The 14829-nt window shown below is 34.6% G+C and overlaps 1 protein-coding gene across 7 annotated transcripts in view; it reads left to right on the top strand.

Annotated features, from left to right (window-relative positions):
• The window catches only part of SCN3A (sodium voltage-gated channel alpha subunit 3), a 116888-nt gene that overhangs the window by 23611 nt on the left and 78448 nt on the right, over window positions 1-14829 (top strand). For all 7 annotated transcript variants that reach the window (XM_034954407.3, XM_008974399.4, XM_034954411.3 and 4 more), the window contains 3 exons: window positions 4252-4565; window positions 10150-10268; window positions 11868-11957. In XM_034954407.3, the coding sequence (XP_034810298.1) occupies window positions 4302-4565; window positions 10150-10268; window positions 11868-11957 (473 nt within the window). In that variant the 5' untranslated portion in view covers window positions 4252-4301. The remainder of the gene's footprint in view (window positions 1-4251; window positions 4566-10149; window positions 10269-11867; window positions 11958-14829) is intronic.

Raw genomic sequence — 14829 nt, 5'->3', positions numbered from 1 at the left:
CACTCCCTTCTGTGCAGGGTGATGTCCACCCATAATGAATTGCTTGTCATTGCTCCCAAACTCTCCATGCTCTTTCTTGTCTCTGCATCTGCACACATGCCACCCCCACCCCACCTGCTCAATGTGTCTCTACTAATGTGTCTTCCTAACAATCCTTTCCCAACCACCACCACAAGACCCCAATCAAATTCCAACTAGCCTACAAAACCTACTCCAATATCACTTCCTCAGGGAAATTTCTCCAAACCATACCTCTCTCTCCCTTCCCTGGGATGAACATATTGATACTTTTTATGAACTTCAGACAATAACCAGCCATATATAACTGTGTTATAATTATCTGTATAAAAATCTGCCTCCCACATTGGACTGTCAGCCCCAGGGAAGTGACCATGGGTTCCTGGTTCAAACAGAGTACTGATTCGTAGAATCCCTCCATAAATATTTTCCAAATAAATGATTTCGAGATCCTTTCCAGATTTGGAGTTCCACAGTTTATTCCTCAAATACGATATACTGAACCATAATCTTTTTACTAGTTAACAAAGGGATGTATTTGCTTTACCTACACACATTCATCCACAGGCTTTTTGGTTTTTAGTTAAAGAGATCATCTCCTAAGATTTTTTTCATATCTTTTTTGTCCTTGCAAAGATAGCTCTGTAGAAAATTTGATATATTAAATTTTATGTATTTTAATAAATTATAATGTGCATATAATCATTAATAATATATATATTCCACACCAAGGCATCAGTAAGAATTAATTTTTAAAGTCTGCTCTAATATGAATATAAAATTATGTAAGAACTCTGTATAATAAGCTCACAGAGTACAAGAAAGGCGAGGAAAAAAGTAAAAGAGAACTGCGAAAGAACTATGAGGGATTTCCAAACAGCAAAATTGTCAGTGAAGCCATGAGAAACTCTACTCACTAAATTCTTTAATTTCTCAGCCTACCCAAATATTGGGCATACCCTAATTCCCTTGCAGGGGAAAAGCTGAGAGTCTGGAACTAGCCTATCTTCCGAGGACTTAGAGACAACAGCATGGGAATTTCAACGAGACGTTTTTACTTTCTTTTGACCAAGATTCAAATTCTTTATTCCAGCCCTTGATAAGTAAATAAGAAGGTAAATGACTATTTATTTGTAAAAAGTTTTTCATGATTTTGTGATGGCACCTTGTTCCATATCATCTCAGATAAATCAGAATAATTTGTGAAAATTACTCGGTGATTTCCACATTAGATATTTTAAACCTAATTTTATTTCTAAAACAAAAACCAACCAGGAGAATCCAATTAAGTAAAATGTATGTGTTAATATAAATTAGCTATTCCCATCTGGAAAAGGGCAGCCATTTCTGTGTTGAGGTGCCTCAATGATACTGAGGCTGAGACAGGTTAGATGATACAGGCATACCATTAGCAGCAGACTCAATACTAACCCAGATCTCCCATTCCAATTGCAGTGTGTTTTTCATTCATTGTCAATAAAGACATCAAAATTAGTTCAAAACCAAATCCTCAAATCAACCTTTTTTTGTTTTTGTTTTTCTCCTCTAAGAAAGCGACCGTGTTTCATAGAATTTCCTTAAGACATGTTTGTCATGCTGTTTCATTTTCATTCAGCACTGGAGAAGAGCCACAGCCATTCAGTTCATGGCAGGTGATATCAGACAGATGGATTACACATCTTTAGGTACTTAAGGCTTGCAGAAAATGCCCAAACTCTTCCTGCACTCAAAAGCATAAAAGCTGTGATTATTCCACACAGCTTAGAGTTGGATTGATGATGTGATCATCAAAATTGACATAAGATGGCTAAAAACATTAGTTTTATTTTGTGCTGCCTCCCGTAAATTTAGAAAACACAAAATAAATGATCAACTGACTTTTGAGTAAAACAGAATTTTTCTCAAACCTTTCGATTCATGTACTATACAACCTGATGGAGAAAAAAAAATGTGCTGCCCAACTATAAAACAGAGGTTCTGTTCAAAATTAGTAGAGAAAACTAACATTAACTTTTGACAGGCCTGCTATTTTATTTTATAACTTATATAGAATATGCCTTCATAGTAGCAAAAGATATAATGACAATGTTATATCATAAATACTAACTCAAAGAAAAGACATATCTTACGTTAAAAACACTTTTTGGGCCCAGTGCATTGGCTCACCGCTGTAATCCTAGCACTTCGGGAGGCCGAGGCGGGCGGATGGCTTGAGCCCAAGCGTTTGAGATCAGCCTGGGCAAAATGGCGACTGAAACCTCATCTCTACAAAAGATACAAAAATGATCCAGGCATGGTGGAGGGCACTTGTAGTCCTAGCTACTCAGGAGGCTGAGGTGGGAGGATCACCTGAGCCCGGGAGTTCAAGGCTGCAGTGAGCCGTGATTGTGCCACTGCACTCCAGCCTGGGTGACAGAGTGAGACCCTGTCTCAAAAAAAAAAAAAATAATAGTATAATATAATAAGTAATGTTATAGAAACACTTTTTTGTCATTGGAATAGATCAGGGAACTAGTAATTAAGATATAAACAAAAAAAACCCCACACACATAATAAACTATATTGTTTTTCTTAAGTTATTAACAGATCCAGAGCTTCTGATTGTAAGCTCAAATATATGTAGTGAGCTGCCAAGAATTAGAGGGCCATTTAGGGATAAACTACTATGGAGCCTAGAATACATGTGGGGGCAAAGGGGAATGGTAGGAATGGGGAAAATGTCACAGATGACTTTGATCATGACTTTGGTGCCATAGTGGTAGGTTCTTTTATAAGATGACTGATGTACTTATTTTATTTGGTTTGTCATTGTTTCTATATTCTATCTATCTTGATTTTTTAAATGTGATTTTTGGCATAATGCAAAATAAATCATATTTCAAAATTTACATAGCTGATTTCTTGTGGTTTTGATAGTTCTATTATGTATCCTGCAAATAGATATTTGTTCCCTTCCCTGAGAAATTGAGCAGGGCCACTCCATCAGTCTGCCTTCCCTTCTTTCTCATCCAGGTGATCGGCATGTGTGAGTGTGCCTCTATACACTGCACTTCTCAGTTCATTCCTTTAATTCCGTAGTCACAATTGTGGTTCCAGCACAGCAAGAACTTGTTTAAAGAGTGGTTTGAATTGTGAGGATGCTTGAAACCATAAAAGAGGGAAAATAGCTAGGGAAACTGAAGATAATTTAATTATGATAGTTTACAATAATATAGTGCTTACTAATTCCAAAAACTATTCTAGACACAACATAATTAACTCATTTATTCCTTATGATAACCCAGGAGGTCGGTTTCCCTACTACCCTCATTTTATAGATGAATTCAAGCAATAAGGGGTTACTTTGTCCACGATCACACAGCTCATAAGCGTCAGAGCCAGGGTTTAGAACAGACAGAGAGTAGCACCTGAGTCCATGCTTTTAACCACTATACTAAATGGAAGATTCAGGGAAAACGTCAAAATTGTCTTGGAATAATTGAAGGGCAGCAGATTGAAATAAGGAGTAAACATATTCTCCATTGCCTCAGAAGGAAACAGAGTCTGGCTTAATAAAAGAAAGGAAATACTAAAGATAGGTAGATTTTTCTGGCAGCAGTGGTTTCCATGTCCCTGCTGGTTGGTGATCAGATCTTTTCTGGAGCAGCAGTTGTCAATGATGCTGACAACGAGAACAGTGGTTGGGTTTGGCAAAACTTCATTTTCTATCCTCATTTGTATGAGTCAGGGATGTATTACAATAATTGTATTGTTACCAGTACTTCTTTATTTGGGGAGTTACAAAGTTATGAAAAGGCGGGGGGCAGGATGCAGAATAATTAAGCAATTTTATTGACAAACTTTACTGGCATTACTCTTTTGCTGAAAGTATACTATATTTTGGCTTAAAGTGTCAAAACAGAATTTTTTTAAATGCTTTTAAAAAATGGACAAAATTATATATATTCTTGAGGTAAAACATAATGTTTATATATTATATATACTGTACATTGTAGAATGGCTAAATCAAACTAGTTAACATTAAGTACAGGCTTTTGATAGATTTATGAACTTGGCTTATTGAGAATGAGGTTGAATGATGATGTTTTCAAGTTCAAATGTGTAGTGCAGTACTAAAAGCATGACTTAATGTTTATAGCTTTAAAAAATTACTAAAAAATGACATTTTGGTTGATGTTGTTATGCCCAATCGCTTGCTTTCCTAACTCTTGTGCAATTTTTCTTTTATTGCAGGTAATTCGTATGCAAGAAGCTACACGTAATTAAATGTGCAGGATGAAAAGATGGCACAGGCACTGTTGGTACCCCCGGGACCTGAAAGCTTCCGCCTTTTTACTAGAGAATCTCTTGCTGCTATCGAAAAACGTGCTGCAGAAGAGAAAGCCAAGAAGCCCAAAAAGGAACAAGATAATGATGATGAGAACAAACCAAAGCCAAATAGTGACTTGGAAGCTGGAAAGAACCTTCCATTTATTTATGGAGACATTCCTCCAGAGATGGTGTCAGAGCCCCTGGAGGACCTGGATCCCTACTATATCAATAAGAAAGTGAGTATTGATTTTAGACTTCTAATAAATCTTTAATGAAACTCTTAACTGTAATATACTTTTCTGGGCCTTATATACAGCATCACAATTTTTCTTCTGTTAAAGATTTTATAATAGTCTTCACTGTCACTTATTTTTATCACAATATAATAAAACAAACATTTATAAGAAATGAAGTCAAGAGTTGGTTACAGTGAGGAAATATGAATAGATGAATGATTTCTACAATTTCACAGTGATAATTCAGATAGTCAAAATTAAAATTAATATCAACAAAGTGAAATATCTGTTATGGCTGACATATTCAAGCACAGGGTAGACTACAGAATAATACCTATGCAGAAAAGAATTATGAGCATATGTTGTACTTAATTATTTTTTAGTTCATGACTGACTTGATGTACCTTCACAATGATTTGTATTCTAGAGGACAATAAATAATCTTCTGCTTAGCATCCTCCTGTAGCCAGACAATACATGAAGAAGCATGTTCACCCAGAGATTCCTTCCCCCCCAGTAACCTAGAATATGATTAGGATCTTCTCTTAACCTTATATAGTTTGTGGCATGCTAGATTCTGGATCATGTATACCATTAAAACATCACCCTGAAGAAAAAAATGTCAAAATTGGAAGACCAAAAAGAAAGAACTTTCAAATTTTCTCCATCCATACATGATTTAAATTAGTGGTTATGACTGTGCTTTCCTAATGCTAAAATAAATGCATAATTGTATCAGAATTAGCTGGTTTCTATAGTTAAACTAGCTGGGTGATATTTTTTAGAAAATATAAAAAATAGGTGGTACACTTTATGCTTTCTAATTGGATATTAAGGCATTTTATAACCACGATTTATATTTTACACTTACAAGCGTAAAAATAGCTCAATGTAGAAACTAAAGATAAATTAGTATCACCATGAGTTGATGACTTATAGATTATGGAAGATATTGAACACCTTTATTAGTCAAAGCACATCCTTTTAAAAGTTTATAATTTATAAAATCAGTGATGGCTAAAGGCAATGACAACCATTCAGACATGGAATTAGTCCTGTTGTTCTAAATAAGTACTTCTCAAACTTGCACATCCATACAGATTACCTCAAGATGTTTTAATTTGCAGATTCTGAATCCATAGGTCTGGGCTAGGGCCAGAGATCCTGAATTTCTTACAAATCATCAGGCTGTTACATGGCCAAACTTTGAATAGCAAGCTTTAATGTTTTATTTAAAGTCATAAGACTACATGTAAATAGCTAAACAGTCTCCTTTTTCCCCTTTTATAGCTAGTTTCATAAAAGGTGACATTTAACACATTCATGTACTTCTAAAAATAACTTATTTCAACAATTTACTATAGAATTGATAAAGAAAAATTTGAAATGTAGTTATGATGATTACAATAAGTCACCCCCCAAGAAATTGGAAAAAATATTATCCGGTGAAAACTGTTGCTCTGAAGGATATGTTTGTAAAGATATCTTTAAGAAAGGAGGCATGATTTACTCTGCTATGATTAAAAGTATTTGCTACTTAAAGAAAGGAAGTGTCCTTAAAAAAGAGAATCAATCAGGCTGGTAAGATTAAGGGGGAAACAAAAGGAGAACAACAGAGGCAAACGTTAGTATTTTCCAAGGGAGACAGAACTTTAGTAGTAGCACTGAAAGCATTTTCTTCGCAATGGCCAGGCCACCTCATTGTGGAGGGGCTACACTGAACTACCTAACACATGCTCTTAAACATTCCACATCATTTGATTAGGTCAGCTGGCTTGGGCTCCATATTCAGCAAGAAACCTTCTGACTACAATTTGTTTTCCCCTAAACTTGCTTGAAGAAAAGAACGTGCTCGTTACATCACTACAATTATCTCAGTCCATATGAAAGTAATGTATCTCATTGTAAATAAATACACTGGAGGCCAGGCATGATGGCCCACACCTGTAATCCTAGGGCTTCGAGAGGCCAAGGCAGGAGGATTGCTTGAGGTCAGGAGTTTGAGGCTGCAGTGAGCTATGATTGTGCTACTGCACTCTAGCCTAGGTGACAGATCGAGGTCCTGTCTAAATAAATAAATAGGTTGGCATTCTTATTTTATATACCAGGTTTTCAAGTTTGGTAAATGTGAGTCTGCCACTAAAAAACAGAATTGTCCTCTGTTGTTGACAAAGTCAATTTTTATTGCCTCCATGGCTGAGAGCCAGACTTAGACCCTGATTTATTCATAGTGGCTGTGAACCGTCTTGCAAGACATCTAGACAGTCTTTACGGTTGGCTGCACTGCTTTCATTTATGAAGTATCCATAAAGATGAAGATTAAGGTACTATTAAACAAGGAGGTAATTTGTCATTCTTAGCATAGAAGGAGTAAAGTAAGAAGCTAATGGAGGAAGTTTTAGAATTTAAAAATATGTTATGAAGCAGTGTTAATTATATGGAAAAATACAAGTAAAGGGCATTTAAAAGCTTTAAAGCATTATGTAACTCTTTACCATCATCAATTAGTGATACATTTTGAATCCTAATTTAATTAAATGAGTAATATCACAATGTATTTTAATGGCATTTAATTTGACCAGGGTGCTACTAATAATAGTGACAGTGATAATCATAACTAACTTTTCTTGTGCTCATACTGTGTCAAGCACTGCTAAGTTCTTGAACTCATTTACTATATAGTGAACCAGTGAGGCAGGTCCTATTGTTAGCTCAGTTTGTAAATGGGGAAGTGAAGCACAGAGAGATGAGGTAACTTGCTCAAGGCCACACTCCTTAAGTGGTGAATCCAGGATCTGAGTCCAGGCATTCGACTCCAGAGCCAGAGCTCTTAACCACTAAGTGAAATTATATACTATGCTTATTAACATAATAAAATAAAAGGGAAAGTTAAAAAATTGGCTGCATCATTTTTTGAGTTCTCTGATTGATGTGGTCCTAATCATTGAGATGTAAATCTTATTCTTGCCACAAAGTAGTAAAACTTTAAGTAAACTTATAAGATGTGCATCTAAGTAACATTCCAGGAAAAAGAAGCAAGTAACATTCCAGAGTACAAAATAGCTGGTTTAACATACTTCCAGCTGTAGCAATGACGATCTGTTTCTCCCCTATTCATCTGTCATTTTCTCAAGTAATTTTCAGTTTAGGTATATCTCTTCATAACATCAGAGCCCCATAATTTCAAATTCTTGCAATTATTTCACTATGCAGGACATTAGTATTTTATTCTGCATTTCTCAGAACTCAGGGTTCTCTTTGTGTCAGGTATTGTTCCTGAGACATAAACTGGGATTGTAGTCTTAAGGCCTGCTCTGTTTTAGAACCTATAAATTCAACGAAGATGCTCTTAGCATGTCAGCTGTAATTCCGCTAGTACTGCGAAGGCTAATCTTGCAGGAGGAGCAAAAGGTTCCATGTTCAAAGGGATAATTTATTGCTGTTCACTCTGTTTTTGGAGATAGTTCAAAATGAAACTCTCTCCTAATGTCGCAAGCAGAAATTGCTTTTTCAGGGAAATTGTTTCAAAAGAGCATGAGTACCTGAACCTTAAATTACGGTGAGCTTTTTCAAGTTATGCTGTTGTGTTGCTGAATGCCTAAATGGATCTTGACTGTTCAACTGTAATATTAAATAATCTAATCTTGTGACTCCAAGGCAACCCTTTAATGCTTCTGTGCTTCAACAACAGTCTTTCCAAGGTCCACTGTCTTTTACACACAGTCCTACTGCTAGTAAAGAAGAGTTTGCTTGCCCGCTTCATAAAACTATTCACATTTATAGTGTGCAGTTTCTGGAAAATTGTTAGTTAAGTAATGGTTGGCTCTATGGTCTTAAATACAAAAAGGCAATGAACAGAGAAACTGTGTAGTTTCTGAAAAATGGTTAGTTAAATAATGGTTGGCTCGATGGTCTTAAACACAAAGGGATAATGAACAGAGAAACTGTTTGGTTTCTGGAAAATGGTTAGTTAAGTAATGGTTGGCACCATGGTCTTAAATACAAAAGAGCAATGAACAGAGAAATTTTTTTCCCTGCCCTTTATACTGACAATATAAATATTTTTGTCTGCCTATTCAAACAAAGCACGTTGTCAGCGAACATAAATGTATGGCATATAGCCCCTAGTTAAAGGAGAGAAACATATTATTAAGTAAATGGATATACAGAATAGATGTCTTAAAGGTAAATAGTATCTTTAAGGTAAACCCACATTTAATTAAAACAAGTGTTTATTTGCAAACCAGGCTATTAAATACTGTGAAAAAAATGGAGAAAAAGTAGATTACAAGCTCTTTATGCTCAATGGTTTATAACAATTTCTAACCTAGTTCTCACTGGAATGAACACTATGTGTAAACTGCTACTTGACTATAATTACAAGCAACATGTAAAAGAGTACAAATTAATATACTAAGACTTACTGGTAAAGAGAAACAATTAGGGAGTGATCAGGAGGTAGTGTGATTTATTTGGAAGGACATGATTAAGGAGGTGATTGATAGCTGAGAAAATTCCCAGAGAGAAGGGATTTTCAACCTTGATTGCATATTGGAATTGCCTCAGGAAATTTTTAAAAATACCCAAATCTGTGCCCATCCCTCAGAAATTTTCATTCAATTGGCAATTTTAAAATCTTTACAGGACAGCCTAATATTCAGGCAGGATTAAGAACCTCTGACATAATAGGGGGTCACTGTAGGTGGAACCATATTGTAATGTGTTGTGGAGACATTTCCCTGAAATGAAGGGAGTTTGCATTAAATGACCTTTCAGTTGCCACCTTCTTCTAGGAGTCTATGACATTTATATTCAGAGTCATAGGGAGAGTTTGACTAGTTGTGAGTGAGGCTGACAACTGAATTGAATTGGCCATAGCAAAGATGACTCTAGTGGGAAAAAAATAAAAGATGATTCTATAGGAACATGGTAAATAATCACTTGTAGCATAGCTAATGCTAAGTGGATGATTGTAGCTTTCAGATCATAGAATTTTAATTGTGGAATGCCCTTTGAAATGGTGTATTTCAGACTAAATTTCAATAAATCCATCTCTCTTCAGTATTAGCTGAGAAGTTGAACTCTTCTCACACATCTATAGTCAGCAAAACCAGATTATTCAACCTGTTTGAACATTTTAAATCTACAGGGACAATCAGAAGCCATCATAAGCTTTGAAGTTAAAAGATTTGATGTGATTAAAATACTTATAAAAGATTATTTTAGTAGCAATGTGTACAGAGTAATCTGAAAAGTTACCAAAGCTGAGGACAGATGGTAAGCTTTAAATAGAGTTGGAATCTGTAACGCTACATTACAATTCCATAAAAAAATTTGTGTAGAATTGTCAGTTTGTATCAGCAAGTTGGAACCTTAGAGATAGATTAGGTAATAGTAAATAGTATCTTTATTTGTAACTATATGTTAATTTAAACATCTAACATGTTTGTAGTTATGATATATCAACTGGTTTAAACAAACAAGTTTGAACAAATTCTATTTTTTAAAAAGTTCTTCATGTTTGTAAGCTCTTTAAATAAGCCCATGTCTAATTTAGTAATTTTACTCGTATTTTCTTTTTCAGACTTTTATAGTAATGAATAAAGGAAAGGCAATTTTCCGATTCAGTGCCACCTCTGCCTTGTATATTTTAACTCCACTAAACCCTGTTAGGAAAATTGCTATCAAGATTTTGGTACATTCATATCCTTTTAATGTGAATTGCCTAAATGCTATTTCTAACAGTTGATTTTAAAGAAAATGTCAGTTATATTTTCAAGTATTTGTAAAATTTCTTTGAGATTAATGGTAACATTGTTAGTTTAATTCATTTATTTGCATTTGTTTTCCACTATTTATAACGAGAGTATTATAGAATGACTACAGCATTACAGAAGAAAATATGTAACCAACCATGATAGTGAATGTGCAAAGGAAATACATAGTAGGAAAAAGAGCAAATCTCCTTACACCTTTATCAGCTTCAATGAGATCATATATAACCATTGCTAAAGATTAGATTATGGTTAGTATTACTATTTGCATTACCAAGTGTTCAAACTTTTATGCCTTAATTGTTTCTGTATCTTCAGCGCCTGGATTTATCCTTCTTTGTGTCCTTCCTTCCTTCTTTCTGTCCTTCCTGTCTTCTTCCCTTCCTTCATTCTTCCCTTTTCCCTTCCGTCTTATTCCCTTCTTTTTTTCAGTAAATATTTATCAGACTCCTACTATGTGCTCATGTACCTGGTTGAGAATATATATCAAAAAGTCGAACTTGAAATTATTTACAATGTTAGTCAAAAAGCATATGTAAAAGGGCAGAAGACGTTTGGATTTCAAGAAAATTCTCAAGTAATGATAAAATAGAATGGTGATTTTCTGAGGCAGTGTTCAAGAATGGGAATTTTGTATAGGCAGATTCAAAGCAGGCTTCTATATAAACTTAAAGACTGATTCACCTAGAGACAGGGCAAATGAAACTGATAACCTTTTGAGGTATGAATTCTCTCATTCTATGGCTTGATGTTGGAAAGTATTTATATTCTAAAATAAAATATTTATCTCAAAATAATCATAAACTTTCTTACAGGGAAGTCTGGACTTAGATCCCAAGAGAACGTACTACAGCTAATTCTCAGAAGAGCATCAGAATAGTGCTATCTGTTTAGGTATAATATGGACTAGATACAAGAGTATAGCGGTCTGTTGGGGTCCGCCACAATCTAAAGTGTAAATAAAAAGCTAGAAAATAACATTACCTTATCAGCACAAAATTGGATCTCCCTCTTTTATGCTATAAATTGTAAAGGAGTAAGTTACATCACTACAAACCTACTATTTATGATAGAATTCTCAATCAATGTAATCTTTGATTATACTGGGCTCTACATTCTCACACTTTTTACATTGCATTCGTTAACGTTTTATAAGTCAGTGAGGATGAATATATCTGAAGTACACATTTTACACTTATGGCATACTATAAACTTACTAAGGGATGGTGAGTTCTTCTTCCAGGGCAATTTCACACAACTGATTGGAATGCAAAATAACTTGCATTTGCTTCAAATAGAGATCATTTTTCTATTAAATTCAGTTTTGTGAGTATATGGTATAAAATGAAAAAAAGAGTGCACCAAGGCCATATCACAGGCTTTGAAGTTTCTTATTATTTTATCATTGTTTTAAAACAAATAATATTAATTTCACAGTTTTTGCATTGATAAACTTTTTTGTGTGTTTTGGATCATTTATAAATGGCCATGGTAACCTACTAACATTTATTCCTTAACTATAATCTACTTTATTCAGCATGCTTATCATGTGCACTATTTTGACCAACTGTGTATTTATGACCTTGAGCAACCCTCCTGACTGGACAAAGAATGTAGAGTAAGTAGGAATAACTTCTGGGAATGAGAAATGCACACTCAAATTCTCTAGCAATCTCCTTGTGGGTATAGTCTGACTTATGGTTTCCACTTCTGTCTAAGAAAAAGTTATTTTCATAATATGAAAGAAGATAAGGGAAGTTCTTTGGGGGAGCTATTCTTCTACGAGGTAAGTATTTTTCCAACAAAATCATGACAATATCTGTTAAAGAGAGGTTATAAATTAGTATACGCTTTCTGGTAAACTAAACCAATCATCTAGCCTAAAATTAGGTCTCAATCATGGTTAATCATTTGAGATAAAATACAGTGATCAGTTCAGTAATTTGATGAATTAAATTATTTTATTCTAGTATATAGTGATTATTGTTATATTCGAATAGAATAGATTTAGGTTTTTAGCTCTAAATTGAGTAGATGTCTTAATTATACATCTAAGATGTCTAAGTTATATTTAGATATGTAAGTTTTTTATACACAACATGTGTGCTGAAACAGCTTAGATGTGTTCTGTAAAAGAAATAAAATGTCTTCCATAAAACTGTGTTCATAAAATAACAGGGCTTAGGGGAAACATGATTGGGGGAGAGTAAAACTTATGGAACTTTGTAACTAGAATACAACATAGAAACCATAATAATCCCAATAAAAAGACACTTGCCCAGTTGATTCTTTTCTAATGTTTGTACCTAAAATCATAGCCATTGAGTTCTTTGTGGCCTCATATCCCAGGCCTCATCCTTTCTCCCTTGAAATGGAGACTGGGGATATTTGTATGATTTCATCAAAATAAAATGCTTCATTCTGTATTTTAATACATGGAGAAAGGTCTAAGCACATTAGTTGTTCAGGATGTTAAACCAGGCCCTTGTTGCACTAAAAGAAAACACTTGTGTGGATGTTGTGTATTAGTATCAAGATCTTTTTATTATTATTATTGCAAGGGATTTTCCATTTAAGTGTGAGAAAAAATGCCCTTCATTGTTTCAAAACATCAATATGCTGGGGAAAACTGTGCATGAACTAACACAATTTCTTTATTGTAACAACATTATTTCATTTTCTTATTTTTCAGTCACATATGAGGTTATTTGCATCAAAGAAACATAGTTTTTAGTGAAACAAAGTGGTTATATAGGCTACTTATATATAGTATAATACAATAATCAGGTATCTGACTGGTTAAGTAAAAAATGCAGTATGCTCTTTTTATTGTTATATTTTTAAAAGTAATGTACAATCGGAGATAAGATAGTGTAACAAATACTGCCACTTTTAGTTCCGTTTTTATAGATTTCTCTGAGGATTTACTGTACCACTCTAAGCCATTATTTGTCAGTTATTTAACATGTTATTTTAAAAAAAATAGTAGCTTGAAAATGCTGCCTAGAAATTATTGTAATAGAGAATCCAGCTCCCATATTGAGGAAAGCCATTTAACTTAGAACTCTCATTTACTATACATGATTTTGGAGTTAACAAAATGGACACTCCTATGTAAGACTACTCTGTATGTGGTTTTCCCAGCAGAAATTATTGAAGCATTTAAACATGTATCCATTTCATTTATTTGTATAACGTTATTAAAAGATAGTTAAAGAAGGCAGTTGGAGTTTGTGACCAGCCTGGCCAACATGGTGAAACCCCATGTCTACTAAAAATACAAACAATGAGCCAGGTGTGGTGGCAAGCACCTGTAGTCCCAGCTACTCAGGAGGCTGAGACAGGAGAATCGCTTGAACCCAGGAGGTGGAGGTTGCAGTGAGCCAAGATCCCACCACTGCATTCCAGCCTGGACGACAGAGCGAGACTCTGTTTCAAAAAAAAAAAAAGGCAATTGAATATACAGGCCTCTCTTTCTAAAGAAGCAGTAATAACTTAGAGATGATTATACCCATTATGAAGGCAGTCTTAGCTTTAGAAAGTTTTTGATTTGCATCATTCAGCTGGAAAACTTTGCTCAGGTTTTCTGATCAATTGTCTTCAGTAGCTTGAAAGCAAGCCAGCAGGAAAAAAGCAAAGTAGTAGTGGTTACTACCCCAAACCCTGGGTTCAGTGAAACAGAAGATAACTTAGTTCTGAGATGAAAACTGAAGTCACCGATATTTGAAACAGTCCCTGTACAAAGATGTGGCATACACAAAACCATATTATATAGTGAGGGGAATGTTATATAAGGCAAGGCACTTCTATAGACTGCATTTTATTTAATTTTATTTATACTGCATTTTATTTAAACCAATATATTTAAAATATGAAAATTCAACAATTAAGATTAGCCAAATTTCAAGGTTTTAAAACACCAAAGTTACAGGAACATAGACAGAATTGTTCCTGTGACATAGACAGAATTGACAGCTTGATTATGAGCCTAGTGTGGGCATAGCCACGAAAGATAAAGGTCCCCTGACTCCCACTTACCTGCCCAACCTAGTTACTAATAACCATTTTTGAATACCTATTCTGTGTAGAGCTCTGTCTCAGTAGGCTCTAGGACTCTCTTCCATGGACAGCCATGAACACTTCCCATACATTCCAAATGTACCCACATATTTTCTTAATTTCCCCAAATCAAGAACAAAAGTAGGGACTTTAATCTTATTCCTAGTAACTCTATAGATAACACAGAATTGCCTCAGCATAAACCACAGGGCACTAACCACTAATATAAGAAACAGAACATACATGTGTGGTGTTTCTAGGCCTTTAAAAGGCCAGCTATCTCTACAGACAGAAATATCACGGTGATTATGTGTGTCACACAACGATCCAAACTACAACACAGTAAACATAAGCTTGATATTGTAAAATATATCTCTTCCTAATAGTCAGCTACTTCATATAAGTAAAGATAGGAATTATTGCTTATGAGA

This window comes from Pan paniscus, chromosome 13 (genome assembly GCF_029289425.2).
Source record: "Pan paniscus chromosome 13, NHGRI_mPanPan1-v2.0_pri, whole genome shotgun sequence".
NCBI lineage: Eukaryota > Metazoa > Chordata > Mammalia > Primates > Hominidae > Pan > Pan paniscus.
This window is presented reverse-complemented; position numbering and strand designations above follow the sequence as displayed.